Source organism: Apteryx mantelli, chromosome 26 (assembly GCF_036417845.1).
Source record: "Apteryx mantelli isolate bAptMan1 chromosome 26, bAptMan1.hap1, whole genome shotgun sequence".
NCBI lineage: Eukaryota > Metazoa > Chordata > Aves > Apterygiformes > Apterygidae > Apteryx > Apteryx mantelli.
The window spans coordinates 7,975,449-7,999,528 of NC_090003.1; the positions used below are offsets into that span (position 1 = coordinate 7,975,449).

A 24,080-nucleotide genomic window follows, 5' to 3' on the forward strand; every position below is an offset into this window, starting at 1 on the left:
GCAGCGCCTTTCTCATTTCGCTGCGTGCCTGCAAAGGCAGGAGGCATCGCGGATGCGCGCGCTTGCTCCGGCAGCGAGAAGCTCGCAAAGAAAGCGCGCGGAGGACAAAGCTGCTGGAGAGATGCCCCCATCACCGGCACTGTCCCGGCTCCCTGCGCACACCCTGGGACCTCCCGGCAGAAGAGCTCTGTCCGCATCGCGTCCCTGTGGTGTGCTGTACGCCGGCTGCGGAAACCTCCAGCGGGCCCCGGATTGCAGCCCGGGAGGTTCAGGATGGACATTTTGCGGGGCAAAATACCCCGCAAACCCTTTGCAGGCCCTTCAAGAGACAGCTAATCGCAGCAGGCGCTTTTGAGACCTGGAACAAGTCGGTGCAGCGTTTTGCAAGGTATTTCCCAACCGGCGGAATAGCACTCCGGTTAGCGGGCGATGACTCACGGGCGGCCACGTGGGCGGCGAGGGCGGGCGCCTCCGTGACGCCCGCGTGCCGGGCTCCCCGCACCACCGGCTCCGCTCCGCACCCTGGCTCGCCCGCTCCCAGGGCGTTGCTCGGAGGCCGGGAGCCATCCGTGGCCGGATGACGGATGCTCCGGCTCTGGTTTGGCATCCCTCGAACAAATCCTCCGGCACCGGAGGCGTGAAGCGGGTTTTTGGCCTGGATCCGCAGCCATCGGCAAGCTTAAGGGATGTTGGGACTGCCAGGCTCTCCCCCCGCGGCGAAGCCACCGGGAGACGCGTGGGTGCAGAGTGGGCGCTGGGATGGCCATTTTAGGGGGGATCAGGGGTGTTTGGTTAAAAAGTGACAGTGCATTAATTTCCCTTCCTCCCCCCCCCCCCCAAATGGGAGGGCCATTTGCTTATAATTAGGTAATGAGTTAATTAGGATTAATTAGTTAATGCTTGCAAAGCACTTAGGAGATGAAAAGCATCCGCGTCATGTGGCCGGGCGCATCCTCGCGCTCTCCTCGGCGGGGTGCGGGACCCCGATCCGGGCAGGAGCAGGCTCTCGTTCACCCCTGCCGCTCGGGAAGACCCAGGTGCCTCTGCATCCTGGGGGATCCCGCAGGGATCCCCCTCGGCTCCGCAGCACCGTGTTCCCGCTGCAGGGAGAGCTGGAAAGCATTAGCGGGAGCAGGGGAGGAAAAAGAAGCAGGTGTTAATAGCCGCTGTCAAGTGGATCTTTGATCAGCCGCCTGGGTAAAGCCACGAGCGCCCGGAGCCGGCCGCATCCGGCACGGAGCAGGTACCGGCAGGATGGATGCAGCAGAGGTGGGCGCGGGGAAGAGAGACGGAGGAGTCGGGGGAGCGTCGCGAGGCCTGTTGCGCTCGGTGCACGGATGACGGAGGGGGCTCCCTCCATCCCGGGGTACCGCCGCTGCGGGGCGGACGGGGAAACCGAGGCAAAAAGCCTGCGGAGAGGCGAAAGAGGTCGAGGCCCATCCGTGCCGTGCTTCGAGCCGCCCTGCAGCGTTGCGCGCCCGGAGAGGGGACGTTCCCGGACGGCAGCGCGTCCTGGCCTGCCCTCCCCGGCAGCGCCCTGGGAGCCGGTGGCGGGGGGAAATTCCAGCGTGGGAAGCGTGCATCCCGTGGGGAGGCCACCCGGGCTTCCCTGCCCCGCGGGCCAAATTCCTCCCCGCGGCCGCCTCCATGACCCCCATTCCTGCTTTTTCCTCCCCAGGTCCCGTCTCCGGGAGCCGGCACGTGGCAGCGACGTGGCTCCTCGCCACTCCAAGCCAGCACGGGACTCCGGGCACTTGCACGCGGGTTAACGGGAGGTAAAGCATCCGATTTAAAAATCACCCGGGATTAATTTCCCAGTTTGCCGGTGCGGCGCACGCCCTGCTCTCGCCCACAACGCGGCTCCGGGCAGGGCGCGCTTCCCTTCCCAGGGCGCTAACGAAGGCGGCTCTCTAACGAGCGGCACGGGCCGAGCGCCGGGGGCAACCCGGGCGCTTTTCCCCGCTCCAAGGCATTTAACACCTCCGCTCGGGCCCCCCGGGATGTGGCGTGGGGACCGGAGGGACGAGGTTTGCCTTTGCCTGAATTTCCCGGCTCGCTCCCAGGCACCTCGGCCACGTGCCTTAAATAACCCCTTAACGAACCGGAACGGGATCCGGGAGTGCTGGGCCTCCGGCCCGCTCCCAAAGCCCGAATTTGAAGGTGGTCGAGCGGCTCCGCGGCGCCCCGGGGTTGGATGCGGAGGTGGCGGCACGGCCTCCGTCTCCCTGCGACTCAGTTTCCCCTTCTGTGCATGGGGAGGGACCTGCTGCGGGCAGGGATGGCGGGATGCTCCTGGCGCCCGCCAAAAAGGGCGCTCCGATCCCAGCGGAGCAGGGATTTGCCCGAGCCCAGCAGGTACGTCGCTCCATTTCGGGAAGCGGAGGGCTCGCGCCGGATCCGGCACGGGGCGCTGAGCCGCCCCTTTCCCCGCTCCCGCCTCTCGGATAACAGGATTTCCACAGTCCCTCCATCCCCGGTGGGTCCCGGAGGGGGAGACGAGACCTGAATTCCTAATGCGGAAAAACAAGCAGAAAAAACAACCGCGTGCGGGTTTTCTTGTTGTGTTTTTTTTCCAGGCCCGTCCTCCCGCCCGGGAGAGGAACAAAGCGGGTGGTTATTCCCCGCCGGCAGGGGAAGGGATGGGGGCCGCCGGGGCTGTGCCGGGCGGGGGGGATCGCAGCCGGAGAGGGCGGCTCGGCAGCGCCAGGCGAGAGCCTTGTTCCCTTTGGCTCCCGGCCAGGAACAGGCCTGACTTTCACGCTGCCTCCTCCGAAATGTGCAATTTAACCCCCTGGGGCGTTCCTTCCTCCCTCCCCTGCGCCGCCCGCCTGCTCCTTCCTCCCTCTCCGGGGCCGCCGGCTCGCCCTCTGCTCCCACCTGCCCGGCGCTGGGGCAGCCGGAGCGGGAGCGATCCTGGGGCTCGAGGGAGAGGAGGAAAACCCTTCAGGGGCACCCGGATGTGTCCCCGGGACGGGAAAGAGGGTTCCCACCCTCATTTCCAAACTATCCCGCTTTCCCTGTTTTTTCCCGGCCGGATGCGGTGCCCACAGGGAGCGCGGTTATGTTTTCAGCGCCGGCCGAGGAAGGGAGGGTGTTTGGGGCAGGGATGCGGCCGCGGGTGGCCCGGAGGCACCGGCTCGGCCTCCCTCCTGCCTCTGGCTCCGTGGGGGAAAGCTGGGTGCCGTGGTGCGGGATTTGGGGCAGCGCGGGCAGCAAGGGGCGTTGCAGCCCCCGGGCACATCCAGCGCCCCGAGGCTCAGCATCCCTCTGCCCTCGGCATCCATCGGCATGAGGAGAGGTCCAGCGGCTCGGCATCCCTCTCCCCTCGGCACGCGCCGTTGGCTCCCGGCTCCGTGGCCGCCCCCGTGGCGTTGCGTAAGCTCCCGCACTCTGAGTCACCCCGGCACTGGGATTCGCGAGCGGGAAGGCTCCGGGGGCCCAGGCGGGCGGTTCACGTGGCACTGGTGGCCCTGGGGGGCCAAGCTGGTGCCATCAGGCACGGAAAGGGAGGGATGGATGGAGGAATGGATGGATGAAGGGATGGATGGACAAATGAATTGATGGAGGGATTGAGGGTTGATTGGATGGACAAATGGATGGAGGGATGGGTGGATGGCAGGATGGATAGATGGCAGGATTGAGGGATGGAGAGATTGATAGACAGATGAATGGATGGAGGGACTGAGGGATGAAGGGAGGGAGTGATAGAGGGTTGAATGGACAGATGGATGGAGGGATCAAGGGATGGACAGAGGGATGGAGGCTTGGATGGAGGGACAGATGGATGGATGGTTGGGGGGATGGAAGGATCAATGGATGGATGGAGGGATCAAGGGAAGGATGGAAGGTTGGATGGACAGACAGGTGAATGGATGAAGGGATCAAGGGATGGACAGAGGGACTGGGGTTTGGATGAAGGGATGGATGGATGGAGCAAGGGATGGAGGGGTGGAGTGATGGATGAATGGGTGGAGGGATCAAGGGATGGGTGGAGGGATGGATAGATGGATGGAGCGAGGGATGGGGGGTTAGATGAAGGGATGGACGGACAGAGGGACGAGGGGACGGATGGTGATGCGTCCCTGGGACGAGGGCAGGCAGAAGGAAGGCAGCTGTGGGCCCTGCCGGCGGGAAGGCTAGAGCGCTCCAGCAGCGGGGCCGGGGCAGACGCCCACCGACCCCCCCGGAGCGCCGCGGGGGACCGCGGAAAAGCGGGCCCTTTAAGAGACCCCCCCCCTCCCGGCATGGCCCCTTTAAGACAACCCCCGGGCAGTGGCCCCTTTAAGACCCCCCCCTCAGGCGCGGCTCCTTTAAGCGCGCCCCCCCGCTGGCGGTGCCGTGGTGCGCGCCAGCCGGCCGCGCCGCGCGGGGGACAATGGGGCGGGGGCGGCACCACTGGGGCGGCGGGGGTGGAGTGTGGGGGGGCGGGCAGGAAGTGCCGCGCCGCGGCCCCGCCCCGCGCCCTCCCCCCCCCCTCCCGCCCCGCCCCGCCCCGTCGCGGCGGGGCGCGCGCTGAGGCGGTTGCGGGCTCGGTCCCCTCCGCCGCCGCCGCCCCCCGGTACCGGCCCGGCCGGGCACCGGCAGCGCCCTGCGGCTGGGTGAGGCGGGGCGGGGCGGCGGCGGGCTCGAACCGGGGCCTCCCGCTGCGGGCAGAGCCGGGGGGCGGCGTCGGGTCCCGCTGCGGGAAGAGCCGGGAGGCGGGCTCGAACCCGGGTCCCTCCGAGGGGCAGAGCCGGGGGGCGGCCTAGAACCCGGGTCCCTCCTAGGGGTTGAGCCGGGGGACAGTCTCGAACCCGGGTCCCGCTGCCAGGGAGCAGCCTCAAACCCGGTCCCTCCGAGGGACTGAGCTGGGGGGCAGCCTCGAACCCGGGTCCCTCTGAGGGGCGGCCTAGAACCCGGGTCGCTCCTAGGGGCTGAGCCGGGGGACAGTCTCGAACCCGGGTCCCTCCGAGGGGCAGAACCGGGGGGCAGCTTAAAACCCGGGTCCCTTGGAGGGCAGAGCCGGGGGGTAGCCTCGAACCCGGGTCCCTCGGAGGGACAGAACCAGGGGGCAGCCTCGAACCCGGGTCCCTCGGAGGGACAGAACCAGGGGGCAGCCTCGAACCCGGGTCCCTCGGAGGGACAGAACCAGGGGGCAGCCTCGAACCCGGGTCCCACCGGGGGCCAGTCTCGACCCCGGCTCCCTCCGAGGGGCAGAACTGGGGGGCGGCCTCGACGCCGGGTCCCGTGGGGGCCGGCCTCGAGCCCGGGCGCCCCAGTTGCGGCGGCGCGGGCCGCCCCGCGGGCAGGCCATGGCTTGCAGCCTGAAGGACGAGCTGCTCTGCTCCATCTGCCTGAGCATCTACCAGGACCCGGTGAGCTTCGGGTGCGAGCACTACTTCTGCCGGCGGTGCATCACCGAGCACTGGGTGCGCCAGGAGCCCCAGGGCGCCCGCGACTGCCCCGAGTGCCGGCGCACCTTCGCCGAGCCCACCCTGGCGCCCAGCCTCAAGCTGGCCAACATCGTGGAGCGCTACAGCGCCTTCCCGCTCGACGCCATCCTGGGCGCCCAGCGCAGCCCCTTCCCCTGCAAGGACCACGAGAAGGTCAAGCTCTTCTGCCTCACTGACCGCGCCGTCGTCTGCTTTTTCTGCGACGAGCCTGCCATGCACGAGCAGCACCAGGTCACCAACGTGGACGACGCCTTCGAGGAGCTGCAGGTGGGTGAACGGCGGCGGCGGCGCCGGGACGCCCGGGTCCGTCTGGGGTGCTGCCCCCTGTGCGACTCCCACCTGCGTCCGTGCATACGTTTGCTGGAGCGTCGTTTCCTTGCGTTCCTCCTTTCTGCCCATTAGCGCGTCCTTTTGGGGCTGGAGCGCTGCCCCCCTGGGATGCTGCCATCTATCCGTCTGTCTGTCCGTCCATCTGGAGCTCCAGAGTGCTGCTCCCTTGGGATGCCCCCATCCATCCATGTATTCCCACGGGTGCAGAGCACCATGGGACCTCCCGGAGGTGCCCGTGGGGCTGGAGCGCTGCCCCCCACCACGACCCCCCCAGTCCGCCTGCCCCACGCTCCCACCCATGGACCCAACACTGCACCCGCTTCCTGTTGCTGCCCCCGGAGCGGCGACCTGCTGCCCCGCGGCTTCCTTCTGGCTCCCCCGGCGCCGTCGTCGCTCGGCGCATCCCGTTATCCGAGCGACACGGCCCCGCGTCTCGGCTCTCCGGGCAGGCGGCCGAGATTCAAATTGACGCTTGACTCGCGTAACCCCGCCGGCGCGGAGGAGCGGGCGAGCGGGGATTTGGCAGGCGCTCCTCCGCGCTGCCGCTTCCCGCTCCGGCGGAGACCTTTCTCCTCCCGGCGCTCCGGCGCAGCGGAGGAGCAGGTTTGGAGGAGATCTCTTTTCCCGTGCATGTGTGCAGCTGGACATTGGCCAGCCACTGACCTTCACGAGCACTGACTCATCCCTTTCCAGTCGATAGCACTGGTTAATCCCTTATTAAAGATTCATGGCGCTGGGATGCAGGGCCATGGGGCCCCTGGGACCCTGGAGGGCCTCGGTTGTCTCCGGGGTGGGCAGGGGAGAGCGAAGGCTTGCGAGCGGGTGGATTTTCAAATGCCTTCGCCTCTGGGCTACGAAATATCTGCGGTTTGGGTCGCAGAAGCGAGAGGGACGTCCCGGGCTGCCGATTCGGCCGTGGGACGGGATGCAAGGAGCCCATGACCTGCCCGCGCCGCTTCCCCGCTCTTTGCCGTATAACAAGGAGCGTTTCGGGCTCTCGTACGCCCTCCTGGGCTGGGACGCGCCGTGGCTCCTCCTGTCTCGGGGTGTTTCCGCTCGCTGCGGGGGTCCGCGCCGGGGTCTGACCGCCGACCTTGCGTTGCAGCGGGAGCTGAAGGAGCAGCTCCAGGGCCTGCAGGAGAGCGAGCGAGGCCACACCGAGGCCCTGCACCTCCTCAAGCGGCAGCTGGCCGAGACCAAGGTAAGCGCGGGGTGTCCGTCCCTCCGTCCCCCCTCGTAGGGGGGGTTCCCCCGCCCAGGCCCAAAACCCCGCAATTTCGCTCATCTGCCCTATTTTTTCCTTCCCCATGGCTCCGAGCCCCTCCGGCAGGCTGATGAAGCCATACATCAGGCTGATTCCTGCTCCCTCCGTGTGCTCTCCCAGCTGCGGCAGCCCATCCATCACTCCCTGCGATTTATTTCTTTATGAGCTGCTTTTATTTAGCTCCTCACTCTTCCTGCTTGCTTAGGAGTTATTGGGAAGGGGCCAGTTTTTTTTGCAGCCGGGCTCCCGTCTTTTTCAGCGGCAGCTGCGTTTTCTCTCCCCCTCTGCCGGCGATGGGGGCAGGGAGCAAATCCAGTGGAAACGCTGGTTTGGGGTCTCCAAACCCGGCCGGCTCCCTCGCAGGAGGTCTGCCGGCGGGGCGGTTTGGCACGGGTTCCCCCCGAAACCTCGGCCGCGGAGGAGATGAGGTTGGGAGAGGGTCGGCTTGGGCTCAGCGCCAGGCTGGGCTGTGCTCGAGGGTGTCAGGCCATCAAATATCCGGTCGCAGGTGACGGGAGGTGGTTTATTAAAAGGACCCAGCCAGGATTAAGGAATAAAGTATATATATAAAAAAGTGGTGATGTCTCACCCCCGCCTCGCCAGAGCCGCAAAGGCTGCGTGCGACCTGCCCTTGGCATCCGTGTTTCCCCGTGCTCCCAGCCCAGCTCCCTTCCTGCCCGGCTGTGGTTTAATTCCCGCCGTTTGCAGGGCAAATCCAGCCGCTCCACGCTGCCGCCCGGCCCGTGGCCGTTCCTTGCGCCGCCTTCCCAGCCCTGCTGCTAAAAAGCAGGTTTCGAGCATCCCTGGGAGCCGTGTTTTTGAGGGTTTCTCTGAAACAGGGGGAGCTCGGATGCCCTGTGTCGCAAATCCCCATCCTGGGACTGATCCATGTCCCGCTCGGAGCTACAATCTGGCCAGAGCCATCCGAACCCGGCTGCGGGGCATCCTGCCGGCCCCGCGTGCTTTTGCAGCGGGTTAGTGGCTCTCCGGGGAGCTTTTCCCGCTGGAATTAAGCTGCAAACCGAGGGGAGCAGAGGGGTCGGGCAGGGCAGGGGGGTCTTTTCCCACCTGAAAGCGCCGGCGGGGACGTGACGTCCCGCCGGCGCCCGCAGTCCTCGGCCAAGAGCCTGCGGGTGACCATCGGGGAGGCCTTCGAGCGGCTGCACCGGCTGCTGCGGGAGCGGCAGAAGGCGATGCTGGAGGAGCTGGAGGCGGACACGGCGCGCACGCTCACCGACATCGAGCAGAAGATCCAGCGCTACAGCCAGCAGCTGCGCAAGGTGCAGGAGGGCAGCCAGATCCTGCAGGAGCGCTTGGCCGAGGCCGACAAGCACGTCTTCCTGGCCGGAGTCGCCTCGCTCTCCGAGAGGTGGGTGAGCCCCGGGGGGGCCGGGGGAGGCCACGGCGCCTCCGGGGCACCCGGCTGACGGCACCGCTTCTTCCCGCAGGCTCAAGGGGAAGATCCACGAGACCAACCTCACCTACGAGGATTTTCCCACCTCCAAGTACATGGGCCCGCTGCAGTACACGATATGGAAGTCCCTCTTCCAGGACATCCATCCCGGTAAGGATGCCCCGAAGCCCGGCGATAGGCTCTTCCCTTTTGCGAGATTTCGGGGACCGAGTCCAGAGACGCAGCCCCCCGAAACGCGCACGGACCGAACCGCCGTCCTGCTCTCTCCCCCCCCCCCCTCTCCGCAGTGCCGGCTGCCCTGACGCTGGACCCCGGCACGGCCCACCAGCGCCTCATCCTCTCCGACGACTGCACCATCGTGGCCTACGGCAACCTGCACCCGCAGCCACTGCAGGACTCGCCCAAGCGCTTCGACGTGGAGGTCTCGGTGCTGGGCGCCGAGGCCTTCGGCGGCGGCGTGCACTACTGGGAGGTGATCGTCTCCGAGAAGACCCAGTGGATGATCGGGCTGGCGCACGAGGCCGTCACCCGCAAGGGCAGCATCCAGATCCAGCCGAGCCGGGGCTTCTACTGCATCGTCATGCACGACGGGAACCAGTACAGCGCCTGCACGGAGCCCTGGACCCGGCTCAACGTCAAGAGCAAGCTGGAGAAAGTGGGCGTCTTCCTGGACTACGACAAGGGTCTCTTGATCTTCTACAACGCTGACGACATGTCCTGGCTCTACACCTTCCGGGAGAAGTTCCCCGGCAAGCTCTGCTCCTACTTCAGCCCCGGGCAGAGCCACGCCAACGGGAAGAACGTCCAGCCGCTGCGGATCAACACCGTCCGCATCTAGCGGCTCGGGACCCGTGTGCCGGAGCGGGGCGGGAAGCGGCCGGCAGCAATATTTACCCGCTTTCTGGGGGGGCTGCGCGAGATTTTGCTCCGCTCTGGGCCCTGTCCTTCCCCCCCCCCCCCCCCCAAAAAAACGCCCTTTCCGTGCCCGCGGGAGGGGGGCCCGGATCCGGCTCTTGCCGTCCTGTGCTTCCACGCGGCCGCCAGCTCTCGCGCCCCCGCGCGCTCCGGCCGCCGCAATAAAACGGTGAATTTTGGGTCGGTGGCGCCGTGTCCCCCCACCCCGATTCGGGGGGGGGTTCTTAGGAGGCTGCATGGGGGGGGGACCTATAGCAGGGTGAGGCGTGGGGTGTATAGGGGGGTGCTGTGGTGTTGGGGGGGGGGTTGCGCCGCAGTGCTTAGGGGTTGCGGTGTGGGAGGCCGTGCTATGGTGGGGGCAACTGGGGAGGCACTGGGGGGGAACTGGGAGGCCTTGAGGGCAGTGGGGAGGCACTGGGGAAACTGGGAGGGCACTGGGGAAACGGGAAGACCCTGGGGGCAGTGGGGAGGCACTGGGGAGAACTGGGAGGCACTGGGAGCACTGAGGAAGCGCTGGGGGGGGAACTGGGAGGCACTGGGCGGCAGTGGGGAGAGCTGGGGGGGTGCTGGGGCTACTGGGATGCGCTGGGGGCGCTTGGCACTGGGGGGAACGGAGATGCACTGGGGGCACTTGGCACTGGGGGGAATGGGGATGCACTGGGAGGCGCGGCGGTTCCCCGCCCGTCCGCCAGGCGGCGCCGCTCGCCGCCGCCTGCGCCCCCTTCCGGTCCCGCTTGGGCGCCCGCTCGTTGGCGGCGCATGCGCAGTGGCGGCCGCCCCGCCCCGCGGAGCTGCGGGTCCCGCCCCCCCTCGGCCTTGTCCCGCGGCCCTATTTCCGCGCAGGCGCAGTCAGGCGCGAGCGGTCGAGCGCCGAGCGGCCGATGGGGGCCGGGCCTCCGCCGCCATCTTGGGCCGGGCAGCGGGGCCGCCGGTACCGGACTGGAGGGGGGGCTTTGGGGGGCGTTGTGGGGCCTTGGGGACGGCCACGGGGCTGGGAAGGGCCCTGGGGGCTGGGAAGGGTGTGGGGAGGGGGCGCCTGAGGCTCTGGGGGGAGCTGTGGGGCGCGATGTCTGTGGACCTATGGGGGGCTGTGGGGCTGGAGGGGGCTGTGGGACTCTGAGAGGTCTGTGGGGCTCAGGTGTGTGTTTGTGTGTGTGTGGGGGTGTTATGGGGCTTGGGGGGGGGCTGTGGGGCCTAGGTGTGTGTGTGGGGGGTGCTTTGGGGCTGTGGGGCCCGGTGTCTATGGGACCGCTGGGGGGCTGGGGGGCTGGAGGGGCCTCTGAGGCTCTGAGAGGTTTGTGGGGCCCAGGTGTGTGTGTGGGGGGTGTTCTGGGTCTCGGGGGGCTGTGGGGCCTGGTGTCTATGGGAGCTATGGGGGGCTATGGGACTCTGAGATGTCTGTGGGGCCCAGGTGTGTGTGGGGGGGGTATGAGGCTCGGGGGGGGGGCTGTGGGGCCCAGGTGTGTGTGGGAGGGAACTGTGGGACCTATGAGGGGTTGTGGGGCCGGAGAGTGGTTATGGGACCCTAGTGTGCGTGGGACACCTATGGGGGGGTTGTGGGGCTGTGGGAGGCACTACAGCCCCCGGGTGGGCTACAGGGCCCGGAGAAGACTACAGGACCCTGGTGGCTCCTTTGGGGGGGCTGTGGGGCCACGGGGAGGCTGGGGGCCTGGCACAGCCCCCCCAAACCGTCCCCCCGGCGCCAGGCGCGCGTCCGGCCCGCAGGCATGGAGCCGAGCGGCGGGCGCAAGGAGAAGCCCAAGGCCAAGGAGCCGGCGGCGCGCCTGGAGAAGGCCAAGCAGAAGTCGGCGCAGCAGGAGCTGAAGCAGAGGCAGAGGGCCGAGGTGAGCCGCTCCGGGGGGGCCCCGGCCGCTGCGGCGCAGCTCGACGCGAGAGGGCGGCAGAGGAGGCGGACGGAGACGCGGATGCGCGGCGGGAGGGAGCCTTTTCCCCCCCCCCCCATCTTTTTCTCTCCACGCAGATCTACGCTCTCAACAGGGTGATGACGGAGCTGGAACAGCAGCAGTTCGACTCCTTCTGCAAGCAGATGCAGGCGTCCGGGGAGTGAGGAGGCCGCGTCCCCGGCGCTGCGGTGCTGGCGCTGGGCGGCGACGCGGGACGTGGCCCCACGGCGCGCTCACCGCTCCCTTCTCTGGCACCCGTCTCCTTTTCTAACCCGTTCTCTATTTATTACTTCAGTTTGGAAAATAACGCTTCTTCTTTTTTAAATAAAAGCTGTGGTTATTCTGCCCTTCTCCTTGGCTTCTGATCGCGTTGACCGGCACCGTAAGCTCCGCGCGCGAGGTTTGCGCCGCCACCTTCTCCGCGTTGTCGGGGGGCGACCGGAGCGGTGCCGGTGTTGCCCCGCGATTCGGCTGGAGATTGTGGTAGAAGAGCCGCGTCGCTCCCTGCCCGCTCGCGGAGCAGAGAGGATGGGAAAGTGCTGGGAAGGCAGAAAACCGGTGAGAACGGAGCGACGCGAGCAGCAAGGTGTCGGGAGCGGTGGCGCTTGCTGCTGGCACCTGCAAACAGCCCCCGAGCCGGGTGGAGGGTGAAGTTTAGCCACGAGATCCAGTGAAATTTTACCGGTTTGCGGTGCGGGGGAGCTCTGTGCCATCCAAGGAGTGTTGGGACGGAGAATTCGTTCCGTGTGGAGCGAAGGAACCCAAGAGTGGATGAGCGCGGTCACGCTCTATTAATGGCCTAAGAGCTGAGCTGGTTTTTTTGGTGCCGTTTCGCCTGAGAAACGCAGCCTTGGCAAAGGGATTCTCCGCGGGAGGGGGGAGCAGGTTTCCCCCTTGCTCCGCACGGGGCTTGGGAAGCTCATCCGCCCCGGAGGGGCTGTTTGCGCCGCTCCTCCACAGCGGCAGGTGCCAGAGCAGCTGCGGTGGCCGGCGGCCGCCAGCTCCGGCCCTGCTCGTGCCGAGTGCGGGGGAGCCGAGCAGGACGGGGCTCCCTCGGGCTCTGGGGTCCGAGGTTTTCCGCCAAGTTAAACATCGGCATGTTTATCCTTGGAGCGCGGCCCCGAGCCAGCAGGGCTGTTTAGCCGTCCCGTTCGTTCCCCCTTCCACCGGCGCCACGGTGGGAGAAGGGCCGATGCTCGTTGGCACCGGGAGGCGGCCGCTCTCTGGAGGTTTGGTGCTGCCTCCGGCTCACAGCTGCGAGCCGGGGCGCCTCTCCGGGGGCTTTTGCCGGAGATTTGCTGCGGCTTCCTCGGCGCGGCGTGAGGGTCGACCTTCGCTTCCTTCCTCCGCCCACGCGCGCTCCGGCCCCTGCTCTCCCGGCGCACACGGGCTCGCACGTGGCAGCGCTGGAAGTTTTCCTCTATATGTATTTATTTCCAGAAAGTTCGAACTAATTGTTGTTTTTTTTTTGGAGTCCCGTTTTCTGTTCCTTTGCCCTCCGCTCCGTCCCACCCCATAAGGCGAATGCAGGAAGGAAAAAACAATACGTGCTCAAGATGCGTTTCCCTACGGTGACGGGTGAGAAATAAATACCAAAACGCTCCCGACGCCTCCGGGTCAGGCTTTAAAAGATCTGGGGGTGCTTTTGTTTCACCCGATCGGCGGGTTTCTCCCCAAACCGGCACGCGGGGCCGGTCCGTCCCCTCCCTGCCGCCATCCCCGTCGTGGCCGGGATTTGAGTAACGCTGATCGCGGCGCCCTCGTAATAAGCGTGGTGGGAACGGATGTGCGTGTGGGGTTCGGCCGCCCGGCGGGAGGTTTTGGGGGTCGAAGCCGTGGAGGGACGGCGGGACGGGGCCGGGCGGTCGCGGGAGCGATGCGGCGAGACATCCCAGCGCCGGCGCGCGAGAGCGAGGAGGGCGAAAGCTTTACTTAGGGAAAAGGCACCCGGCGCGGGAAGAGCCTTTGCCGGCGGAACGGATGGGCGGGCGGCCTCCGGCGCTCCCCGCTTACACCTTGCAGCTCCACACGGCGAAGGGGAAGAAGATGTACGAGGTCGACCAGGCGAGGTAGTAGAGGGACAGCACCGCCGCGGGCGAGAAGAGGACCGCGGCCACCCCTGCGAGGCGAGAGCCCGTCAGCGCCGGCGCCCGGCGCCCCGGCCGCCCTGCCGCCCCGGCGCGCTCACCTCCGGCGTAGACCGCCTTCTTCCAGAGCTGCGACTCCAGGACCTTGTCGTGCGGGTAGCGGCCCCGGTCCACCATGAAGAGGATCATGACGGCGGCGGCGACGCGCAGCAGCACCAGGTGGCCGCCGGTGAGCAGGAAGGTCCCCGCCAGCAGCGCCGAGGCGTAGGGGCAGGGCAGCCCGCGGTAGGTGAAGGGGGTCCCTGCTGCCGCCGCGGGGTGAGAAAAGGGCGAGGATTAACCCCAAAATCCCGCGCGGGCGCTTTCAGCATCTCGGCGGGGAGCTGAGTCGGGGGGGATGCAGGCGGCGAGTAAAAGCGCGGGAAAAAAGCCGTAGGGTGAGAAAAAGCAGGGAAATAAAGCCATAAGGTGAGTAAAAGCAGGGAAAAAAAGCTGTAGGGTGAGAAAAAGCAGGGAAATAAAGCCATAAGGTGAGTAAAAGCGCGGGAAAAAAGCCGTAGGGTGAGAAAAAGCAGGGAAATAAAGCCATAAGGTGAGTAAAAGCAGGGAAAAAAAGCTGTAGGGTGAGTAAAAGCAGGGAAAAAAAGCCGTAGGGTGAGTAAAAGCAGGGAAAAAAAGCCGTAGGGTGAGTAAAAGCAGGGAAAAAAAGCCATAGGGTGAGTAAAAGCAGGGAAAAAAAGCCATAGGGTGAGTAAAAGCGGGGGAAAAAAGCCGCAGGGCGAATAAAAGCGGGGGAAAAAAGCCGCAGGGCGAATAAAAGCGGGGGAGAAAAGCCGCAGGGCGAATAAAAGCGGGGGAAAAAAGCCGCAGGGCGAATAAAAGCGGGGGAGAAAAGCCGTAGGGTGAGTAAAAGCGGGGGAGAAAAGCCGTAGGGTGAGTAAAAGCGGGAGGAAAAAGCCACAGGGTGAGTAAAAGCGGGGAAAAAAAGCCATAGGGTGAGTAAAAGCGGGGGGGAAAAGCCACAGGGAGAGTAAAAGCGGGGGAAAAAAGCCGCAGGGAGAGTAAAAGCGGGGGAAAAAAGCCGCAGGGAGAGTAAAAGCGGGGGAAAAAAGCCACGGGGCGGGTAAAAGCGGGGGAAAAAAGCCGCGGGGCGGGTAAAAGCGGGGGGAAGCGTGGCGGCCCGGCCGTACCGCTGGAGAAGAAGCAGAGGCGGGCGAGGACGGCCAGCACGTAGGCGACGGCCAGCAGCCCGTCGAGCACGCCGCGCGTCCGCAGCAGCAGCGCCGTGGCCAGCCCGAAGGAGGTGAAGTCGGCGAAGTCATCCAGCTTGGCGCCTGCGGGAAGGAAAAGCGCGTTGGAGCGGCCGCCCCCGACCCCACCGCCGCCGCCGCGGGAAACCGGCGGGAGCGACTCACCCAGGGCCGAGCAGGCGTCGAGCTGCCGGGCCACGGCGCCGTCGGCCAAGTCGAGCAGGAAGCCCACCAGGAGCAGCCAGCACGAGTAGTAGTATTGCCTGGGGGCGGGAGGCGAGCGCGTGGGGGTCTGCGTCCCCGTGCGTCCCCGTGCATCCCCGTGCATCCTCCTGCATCCTCCTGCATCCTCCTGCATCCCCGTGCATCCTCCTGCATCCTCCTGCATCCCCGTGCATCCTCCTGCATCCCCAATTTATTCATTTTTTCCTTTTTCTCCCCGTTCTTTTGCAGGAAAGAGGGGCGCGCTTACCCGTTCAGGCTGCAGAGCACGGAGGAGAGCCCCATGATGAGGTTGGCCGTGGAGAGCGCGTTGGCGGCGTTTCTGCGGGCGAACTCCAGAGCCCGCGCCCGGCCCGCTCCCTCGCTCGGCACCAGCTTCGCCGCGCGCCCGGCGAGACCTGCGAGCCGCGAGAGGCGCCGTCGGAGGGCGAAGTCCCTCCTGCGCCGCTGCCCCGACGCCGGCCCGTCGACGCGCCCGCCTTCCGCGAAGCCGCCGGGGAAGGACGGAGGCGCCGGCGGCTCCCGCTCGGCTCCCCGCCGGCCGGACCTGGCGCCCCCCCCGAAAAAAGAAGGAAAAAAAACAACCAAAAAAAAAAAAAAAGAGGAAAAAAAAAAAAAGAAAACCAAACCAAACCCGAGCTTAGACTAAAAGCCAACCCCAGGGTTAAGCTCTATTTGTCTTATATACCTATAGGGCTACTCTTTAGAGAAAGTGTTAAGGCTCATGTCCTACTAGTGTGTTTTGCACCCTGCCTTGGACGCGTTCCCAAAGCCCGGCAAGTTCATGAGATTCTTCATCTGAAAGAAAACAGCAGGTCAGAGCAAAACAAAAAGCCACAAACCGCCGCCGGGAAGCCGCTTTCCCCCCACCGCCTCGCTCGTGCCGCCGGCGCGGGAAAAGGGCCGGCGCGGCGAGGAAACTGTGGGGGGGTTTTTCTTCGCTTTTCTCGGTGCGTCTGTGCTGTGTTTCGCAGGTTCGAGGCCCTTTGCGCGGCTCCCGCCTCGCCGCGAGTCGGAAATCTCCGTGAAATCCCGACCTTCGGCCGCCCTGCCCCGTGCGAGCGCGCCGGCTCCGCGGGTTATTGCAAAGCCGGGCCGGAAAGCCGGAGCAAGAGAAAACACCCCGTCCCGCGGCGGATTTTTGGTGCAAAAGTCCGGCTTTTGGGGTCAGGCAAGGATTGCGGCTCCAAAACGGCGCCGGCCGGCGCGCGGGCGGCTGCGGCTGCGCCGGGCGTTTTCCCGCTGGCTCAGCGAGCCGTCGCCTTCCACCCTCCCGAAAAAATCCCACGCGAGCGCAACGCTCCGTCGCCGCCTCCGCCCGCTTCGGCTTTGCACCGGGACGCGGAGGTGCAAAGCCGAAAAAGGGGGAGGAATCCCCGAGCCGGCTGCTTCCTTCCGTGTGTCTGTCTGTGCATCCGTCCGTCCGTGCGCCGGCCCGGTTTCCAGCGGGATCCGGGGCGTTTTGGGGGCTTTCTCGCACCCCCCCCCCCCCGCCACGGCTCACCCCGGTGCCGGCAGGACCTGTTACCCACCACCTCCGCGGGTCTTGCCGGCGGCTCGCCCGGCTCTCGGCACCGGCGCCTGGCGTCACAATGCCGCGCCGCGGCGATCCCGCGATTCCGTCCCGTCCCCGGAATCCCCTTTCTCCCCCTTTTATGTGTTTTTTTCCCACGCTTCGGGGAGCGCGGGAACGCCCGGCCCCGCTTTGCAAAGCCCCCGCGCCCCGTTGCGTCGCCTTCTCCTCCTTCCCGGGAAAAGCGGGGGGGAAAAAAAAAAAAAGGGATTTTCGCCTCCTCCTCGCGTGCGTGTCGGAGCCACGGAGGGAATTCTCTCCGTTCGCTCCCCGCGTAACGAGGGCGAGGGGGGTTCGAAGCGGTGGCAGCGACTCCGCTGCCGGGATTTTGTTGGGTATTTTGGGTTTTTTTTCCCCCCCTTTCTCCCTAAAGGACGAAGGAGCGGCGGAGCCGGCTGCCTTCCCGGGCCACCGGCGTGGGAACCTCCCGGCAAAGCCCGACTGCCGGGAGTCCTCGGTGCACCGGCTCCAGCTGCCCGGCGCCGTGCTGGGATGCCTTCCGCCTTCCCGGTGGGAAACCTCCGCCGGCGGCTTTTTACCGCCCGGCCGGTGCCGACGAGAAGCGCCGGCGGGGATTTTTCCCTGCCGCCGCTGCCGCCGCCGTGTTTTCGGGACTTACCGACCGGCGGCGACACGGTCCGCATGGCGGCGGCCGCGGAGCGCCGTGCGCCCCGGTGCCCTGGCGACGCCGAAATCCGGGGTGGCCGCTCGGCCGGCCGCTCTCGGCCCGGGGAAACTGAGGCAGGGCGGCGGCGGCGGCGGCGGAGCGCGGCATTATATAAGGAAAAGCTTTCGCGGGAGCGAGCTGAGTCACCCGCCGGGGGTGGGTCCGGGCCAGAGGCCGCGGGGGCTCTCGGAGGCGGCTGGCACCGCCGGCGGCAGGGGAGGAGCCGCCGCTTCCCGCACCGCTGCCGCGGGAATTTCGGCCCCCCGCGCGCGCGGGTTCGGCGCCGATAAGGAAGCGCCGATAAGGAGGCGCCGGCTCAGCCCGCGGGGGTTACGGGGGCGCCGGCCGGGCAAAGGTCCCCGCGGCCGGTGACGAGGGGGGCAATAAAACCCTGCGGCCCCGGCGGGCGCGTGATCGCCGCGGGAATTTTCCACTGGGCTTCGTCTCGCCCTTTAGCCGGGACGCCCGGGTCCCTGCCGGCGGCGGCGGCGGCGGCGGCGGCGGTGGTGGTGGTGGCAGGGGGGCGCCGGATGCCTGGGCCCCTCCGGGCCGGGCCGCCGCGGTGTCCCCGTGAAAGGGGTCTTTGTTTGCCCCCTTGCGAGGCGGTGGAGCCCCGTGGGTGCCGAGGGGGCAGCGCCGACCCTCCGGAGCCGCCGGGGATTTTCCACCGCCTCCGAGGTGCAGCCGGGCTCGCGCCCCTCCCCGCGGCGCCCGGGCGCCTCCGGGTGCATCCAGCCTCGTGCCCGTCCCCGTGGTGTCCGGGCATGTCCACGTGCCCGTTCCCGTGGTGCCTGGGCATGTCTGTGCGCCCATCCCCGTGGTGTCTGGGCATGTCCGTGTGCCCATTCCTGTGGTGTCTGGGCACGTCCATGTGCCCGTCCCTGTGGTGCCCATCCCCGTGGTGTCTGGGCATGTCCGTGTGCCCATTCCTGTGGTGTCTGGGCATGTCCATGTGCCCGTCCCTGTGGTGCCCATCCCCGTGGTGTCTGGGCATGTCCGTGTGCCCATTCCTGTGGTGTCTGGGCACGTCCATGTGCCCGTCCCTGTGGTGCCCATCCCCGTGGTGTCTGGGCATGTCCGTGTGCCTGTCCCCGTGGTGCCCAGGCATGTCCATGTGCACGTCCCTGTGGTTTTTGGGCACGCCCGTGTGCCCATTCCCATGGTATCTGGGCATGTCCATGAGCCCATCCCCGTGGTGCCTGTCCCCGTGGTGCCCGGGCATGTCCATGTGCCCATCCCTGTGGTGTCTGGGCATGTCCATGTGCCCGTCCCTGTGGTGTCTGGGCATGTCCATGTGCCTGTCCCTGTGGTGCCCATCCCCATGGTGTCTGGGCATGTCCGTGTGCCCGTCCCCATGGTGCCCGTCCCCATGGTGCCCAGGCACGCCCATGTGCCCGTCCCTGTGGTGCCCGGGCACATCCATGTGCCCATCCCCGTGGTGTCTGGGCGTGTCCGTGTGCCCGTCCCCGTGGTGCCCAGGTATCTCCAGGCCCGGGGGTGTCTCCAGGGCTGCCCCATCCCTTTGGGACCCGGGCGTCCCCGGCCTCTCCTCCCGTGCCAGGTGCAGGGATGGGTGCGGGGCACCTCCGGATGGGACCAGGGGCCCCACAGGCCACCCGTGGGTGGGTGCCGGGTGCCCACCAAGGTTTTCGGGCTCGTTCCTCCAGTGCCACCTGCTGGCAAACGGAGCCGGTCTCGCCGGGGCTGCGTGTGCGCGCGGGGCTGCGCAAGAGGTGCGCGTGCGCCCGTGCAGTGTGCGTGCGTGCGCACGGCGGGGTGTGTGCAGAATGCACGTGCCTGCACGGCTGCGTGCGCACACCCTGCAATATCCTCGTGCACGCACAGCGGGGTCTGCGCATGCGCTTGCACGCCCGTGCGATAGCCGTGCACGTGCCGGGCTCTGTGTGTGTGTGCGCACGCGTGTGTGCCTGCCTGCGTGATGCGCATGTGCACGCATGGCTGTGCACGTGCGATGTGTGTGTGCACGCCCGGCGGTGCGTGTGCATGTGCAATATGCATGTGCAATGTGCATGTCCAGCGGTGCGTGTGCATGTGCAATATGCATGTGCAACGTGCATGTGCATGCCTGGTGGTGTGTGTGCATGTGTAATGTGCAAAGTGCATGTTCACACCCGGTGGTGTGTGTGCACGTGCAATATGCATGTGCAATGTGCATGTCCAGCGGTGCGTGTGCACGTGCAATATGCATGTGCAATGTGCATGTTCACACCTGGTGGTGTGCATGCACGTGCAATATGCATGTGCAAAGTGCATGCCCAGTGGTGTGTGTGCATGCAATATGCATGTGCAAAGGGCATGTTCACACCCAGAGGTGTGTGCGCATGTGCAATGTGCACGCCCAGAGGTGCTTGCGCAATAATGCGTGTGCAATGTGCATGCCCAGAGGTGCACGCACAATGTGCACGTGCAATGTGCATGTGCAATGTGCATGCCCAGAGGTGCGTGTGCAACGTGCACGTGCAATGTGCATGCGCACACCTGGCGGTGCGTGTGCCCGGCGGCGTGCATGCACACACACACGCGTGCCGCTTGCGCCCTTGCTCTCGCGGGGGCCGCGACCGAGAGACCACGCGGGAGGGAGGCGCGTGCAGCCAGAGTGCAGCTTTATTGGTCCCACCGCCGCCGCCGCCGCTCAGTTGCTGTTGATGGTCTGGAAGAGAAGGGGGGGGGCTCAGGAGGGGTGGGGGGGGCGCCATGCCGTGCCGCGTTGCACCGCACCGTGCCGGACCGCCCCCCCCGGCGCCCACCTCGGCGATCCAGGCGTCGAAGGCGGAGACGCGGGTGAAGACGGTGGGTTTCTTGGGGGCGTTGCAGCCCAGCGAGGAGACGAAGCTGGCGATGCCGTGCACCTCCCAGCGCCCGTCGGCCGCCCGGCAGTTCAGCGGGCCGCCCGAGTCGCCCTGCGGGGACGGCGCCGGCGTGGGTCGCGTGCCGGCTCCGGCACCCGGGGTTTTTCCCCCCGCCCCCGCTCCGGCGCGGCACTCACGTTGCAGCCGGCCTCGGCGCCGCCGCCGGCGCAGATCATGGTGCGCCGCACGGCGAGGCTGCCCCACCAGTCGGGCTGCGTGCAGCGCTCGTAGTCCACCACGGGCAGCAGCGCCTGCTGCAGCTTGTCCGGCAGCGGCCCCCCGGCTGCGGGCACCCCGGCCGTCTGTCCGGCCGGCTGTCCTGCCTGCCCTCCGCCCCTCTATACCCGCCCGGCCCTCCGGCCGCGCGGGCCACCTCTCCATCCCTCCATCCGTTGAGCCCGGCTCCTCGTCCTCCCGGCTCTCCTTCCCTCCAGCCCTCCATCTCTCCGTCCTTCCTTCCGTCCTGCCAGCCAGCTGTCCCTACAGCCATCCTTCCTGGGATCCATCCTTCCATCCATGCTCCATTCATCCATGCATCCTTCCAGCCATCCAGCCACCTACCCATCCTTCCAGCCATCCCTCCTTCCAGCCATCTATCCACCCTTCCAGCCATTACTTCCCACCAACCGTCCCTTTATCCAGCCATCCCTCCCTCCATCCATCATCCCTCCATCCTTCCAGCCATTACCTCCCTCCATCCTTCCATCCACCCATCCATCTCTCCCTCCCTCCCTCCATCATCTCTCCATCCTTCCAGTCATTACCTCCATCCTTCCATCCACCCATCCAGCCATCTCTCCCTTCCTCCATCCTCCCCTCCTTCCATCTCCCCATCCTCCCATCCCTCCATCTCCCCATCCTCCCAGCCACCCCTCCATCCTCCCCTCCCTCTATCCCTCCATCCTCCCAGCCATCCCTCCTCTCCTGCCTCCATCTCCCCCTCCTCCCAGCCACCTCCCCATCCTCCCCTCCTTCCATCTCCCCATCCTCCCCTCCCTCCCTCTCCCCCTCCTCCCAGCCCTCCCTCCCTCCCTCCGGCCGCCGGCGGGACGCACTGGACAGACGGCCCCAGCCGCTCAGGTAGCAGGGGTAGCCGTCGGGCAGCACCTCGCCGGCGGGCGGCAGGGCGCCCGTCTGCACGCTGCGGTCCAGCACGGCGCTGCGCGACAGCTTCAGCAGGGCGATGTCGTTGCTGCAAGGCAGGGCCGGCGGGTTGGCGGGCGCCGGGGGGGGGGACACGGACGGTGATGGTGCCAGGGACCCCCCCCTCCCCGCGCTCACCCGCAGGCCACGCAGAAGCTGCTCCACTTGGGGTGCACGAAGATGTCAGCGGCGTGCACGGCGATGCGCTGCTCAGCGCCCTCGGCCGCCGCCATGTCGTACTCGCCCAGCACCACCTGGTAGGTGAGCGAGGAGCTGCGGGGAGAGGCAGCGCCGTCGGGGGACGCCCGGGCCCCGCCGCAGCCGGGGGGGCTCCGCGCCTCGGGCTTGGGCCCCGCGCAGTGTCCCCGGGGCGGGGGGGGGGGGCTGCGTCCCAGCGCTGCGCCCTGCACCCCGTCGCTGCGCCCTGCATCCCAGCGCTGGGTGCTGCATCCCAGCACTGCTCCCTGCACCCTGTCACCATGCCCTGCATCCCAGCGTTGCACCCTGTCGCTGCATCCTGCATCCCAGCACTGGATGCTGCATCCCAGCACTGCACCCTGCACCCTGTCTCTGTGCCCTGCACCTTGTCACTGTGCCCTGCATCCCATCTCCGCATCCCATCTCTGTGCCCTGCACCCTGTTTCTGCGCCCTGCACCCCGCTGCCGGCTGGCCCCCCCCCCCCCCCCGCGCGCCCCGCGTCCCCGCCGTTGGGGCGCCGGGGTCACTCACGAGATGCAGTGGGCGGCCGTCATCACCCAGCCGGGCGCGATGAGGGTGCCGCCGCACGTGTGCCGGAAGGTGCCGTCGCGCTCGTACTGCAGCGAGACCTGCGGGGGGCACGCGGAGGGTGTGGGGGGGGGGCAGGCGGGCTGCCGCGGCGTCCCGGGGTGCCCCCAAACCCCCCCCCACCCCGGCCACCCCCCCCCCAGGGCCTCACCTGCCAGGGCCAGCTGTAGGGCACGGCGTCCTCGCCGTTGACCACCCGCGAGGCCGGTGGGTCCCGCGGGGCGCCGCAGCCTGCGGGGACACGCGTCAGCGCCGGGGGGGGGGCGGCGGATTCGGGGATGGGGACGGGGATGGGGGCACCTTACCGGGGGCCGCCAGCAGCAGGGGGATGAGCAGCGCCAACATGGTGAGCGGAGCTGTCCGGTGTCCCCCAACGCTTTATATCCCTGCCGGAGCGGGGACAAGGCCACGGCAGGGAACGGGCACCCGGATCCCAGCTGCCGCCCTTGGAGCGTGGGAGCGGCGCAGCTGGGGGGGGGTGGGGGGGGCCGCGGCACCACGGCCTTGACCCCGCGCCGGGGGCCCTATAGCCCCCATAGGTGCCGGGGTGCCCTGTGAACCCCCCTCCACGCGTGTCCCCCGGTCCCGCGCGGCTCCGTGCCCCCCTCTCCCCCCCCATCCTCCGCGGGACGGGGCGGTTCCCACGCGCGCGCCGCGCTCCGCGCCCCACGCGCGCCCGCCCCGTCCCGCGCGGGTGGCCCCGCCCCCGCGCGGCGTAGCTCCGCCCCGTCCCGCCCGGGTAGCTCCGCCCTGTGGGGGTAGCTCCGCCCCGCGCGGGTAGCTCCGCCCCGCCCCGCCCCGCCGGCCCCGCCCCGCCCGCGCCGCCCCGCTTTGGCCCCGCCCCCTCCGGCGCGCGGCCCCCCGGGCGCGGCGGCGGCGCAGCGGGACGGGACGGGACGGGACGGGACGGGACGGGACGCGCCATGGGGCCGCGGGTGCCGGCCGCGCTGGGCGCCCTCCTGCTGCTCGGCCCCCTCCTCGCCGTGAGTACCGGGCGGCGGCGGCGTCGGGGCGCCGCGTCCCGCCGGGGGTTTGGGGTCCCCCGTGCACCCGGGGGCGTGCGGTCCCCGGCGCCCTGCCCCGTCCCGTAAGAGGTTTGGGGGCCCCCATGGACCTGGCGGACGTTGGGGTCCCATCACCCTGACCCGTCCCATAAGAGGTTTGGGGACCCCCATGGACCTGGGGGACGTTGGGGTCCCATCACCCTGACCCGTCCCATAAGAGGTTTGGGGGCCCCCCGTGGGCCAGGGGGATGTGGGGTCCCCAGCACTCTGCTCCATCCCCTAAGAGATTTGGGACCCCCCGTGGGCCAGGGGGACGTGGGGTCCCATCACCCTGCCCCGTCCCACCGTGGGTTTGGGGACCCCCATGGACCCGGGGAACGTGGGGTCCCCAGCACCCTGCTCCGTCCCGTCATGGATTTGGGGACCCCCCCGTGGGCCAGGGGGATGTGCGGTCCCAGCACCCTGCCCCATCCCCAGAGTGGTTTGGGGAACCCCATGGATCATGGAGACTTGGGGTCCCAGCATCCTGCCTCATCCCATAAGAGATTTGGGGACCCCCATGGACCAGGGGGATGTGGGGTCCCCAGCACCCTGCTCCATCCCCTAAGAGATTTGGGGACCCCCATGGACCAGGGGAACGTGGGGCCCCAGCACCTTGCCCCCTCCCCTAAGGGGTTTGGGGTCCCTCATGGACCAGGGGGACGTGGGGTCCCAGCACCCTGCTCCATCCCCAAAACGGTTTGGGGACCCCCATGGACCAGGGGGACATGGGGCCCCCAGCACCCTGCCCCGTCCCATCAGGACTTTGGGGACCCCCATGGACCTAGTAGATGTGGGTCCCATCTCCATGCCCCATCCCAACAGGGACCTGGGGAGCCCCCGGAGCGGGGCGGGGGGATTTGGGTCCCCAGCACCCTGCTCCATCCCCTAGAGGGTTTGGGGATCCCCATGGACCAGGGAGATGGGGGCTCCCCATCCCTTAAGGAATTGGGGGTCCCCCCTGCACGGGAGGGATGTGGCAGCCCGTTCCCCACCCATCAGGGGTACGGGGGCCGTGGGGGGCGTCCATCTGTCTGTCCGTCCCCACCCCGGCTAAATTTAAAGGGTGACGGGGCAGCACCCGGCGCCCGCCCGTAAAAAAAATAGCTCTCCCGAAATACGGCACCGGGGGGGGCTGCGCTGGCGGGGTCCCCCCCCCCGTCCCACCCGGGGCTGCCA

At 67.9% G+C, this 24,080-nt stretch overlaps 4 protein-coding genes and 1 long non-coding RNA gene across 7 annotated transcripts in view; 3 read left to right on the forward strand and 2 right to left on the reverse strand.

Moving 5' to 3' along the window:
- The first annotated feature begins 212 nt into the window (after nt 1-212).
- LOC136994245 (uncharacterized) lies at nt 213-2,552 on the forward strand. Its single transcript, XR_010886408.1, has 3 exons — nt 213-388; nt 1,107-1,243; nt 1,679-2,552. It is a non-coding gene; the product is annotated as an uncharacterized lncRNA (long non-coding RNA).
- Nucleotides 2,553-5,215: 2,663 nt separating this feature from the next.
- On the forward strand, nt 5,216-9,534 carry LOC106494583 (E3 ubiquitin-protein ligase TRIM62). Its single transcript, XM_067311124.1, has 5 exons — nt 5,216-5,699; nt 6,868-6,963; nt 8,139-8,395; nt 8,475-8,590; nt 8,728-9,534. The coding sequence occupies exons 1-5, from the start codon at nt 5,292-5,294 to the stop codon at nt 9,276-9,278; spliced, it is 1,428 nt and encodes a 475-aa protein (XP_067167225.1). The 5' UTR covers nt 5,216-5,291; the 3' UTR covers nt 9,279-9,534.
- Nucleotides 9,535-11,944: 2,410 nt separating this feature from the next.
- Nucleotides 11,945-17,216, reverse strand: TMEM269 (transmembrane protein 269). 3 transcript variants are annotated; one of them, XM_067311145.1, is made up of 6 exons: nt 17,011-17,216; nt 15,069-15,216; nt 14,762-14,859; nt 14,537-14,680; nt 13,448-13,648; nt 11,945-13,378 (listed from the first exon to the last, which is right to left on the reverse strand). In XM_067311145.1, exons 1-6 carry the CDS (start codon nt 17,033-17,035, stop codon nt 13,269-13,271), a joined length of 726 nt encoding a protein of 241 aa, XP_067167246.1. In that variant the 5' UTR covers nt 17,036-17,216; the 3' UTR covers nt 11,945-13,268. The 3 variants fall into 3 exon arrangements, with proteins under 3 accessions (XP_067167246.1, XP_067167245.1, XP_067167247.1); XM_067311144.1 differs by having other exon boundaries at nt 13,448-13,651; nt 17,011-17,214; XM_067311146.1 differs by lacking the exon at nt 17,011-17,216 and adding an exon at nt 15,661-16,308 and having other exon boundaries at nt 12,658-13,378; nt 13,448-13,651.
- Nucleotides 17,217-19,692: 2,476 nt separating this feature from the next.
- On the reverse strand, nt 19,693-22,203 carry CELA3B (chymotrypsin like elastase 3B). Its single transcript, XM_067311288.1, has 8 exons — nt 22,164-22,203; nt 22,010-22,089; nt 21,802-21,899; nt 21,210-21,344; nt 20,984-21,120; nt 20,066-20,211; nt 19,827-19,979; nt 19,693-19,729 (listed from the first exon to the last, which is right to left on the reverse strand). The coding sequence occupies exons 1-8, from the start codon at nt 22,201-22,203 to the stop codon at nt 19,712-19,714; spliced, it is 807 nt and encodes a 268-aa protein (XP_067167389.1). The 3' UTR covers nt 19,693-19,711.
- A 549-nt stretch (nt 22,204-22,752) lies between these two features.
- The window catches only part of HSPG2 (heparan sulfate proteoglycan 2), a 35,605-nt gene continuing 34,277 nt past the window's right edge, over nt 22,753-24,080 (forward strand). Inside the window, exon 1 of the mRNA XM_067311105.1 lies at nt 22,753-22,841. Within this exon, the coding sequence (XP_067167206.1) occupies nt 22,782-22,841 (60 nt within the window). The 5' untranslated portion in view covers nt 22,753-22,781. The remainder of the gene's footprint in view (nt 22,842-24,080) is intronic.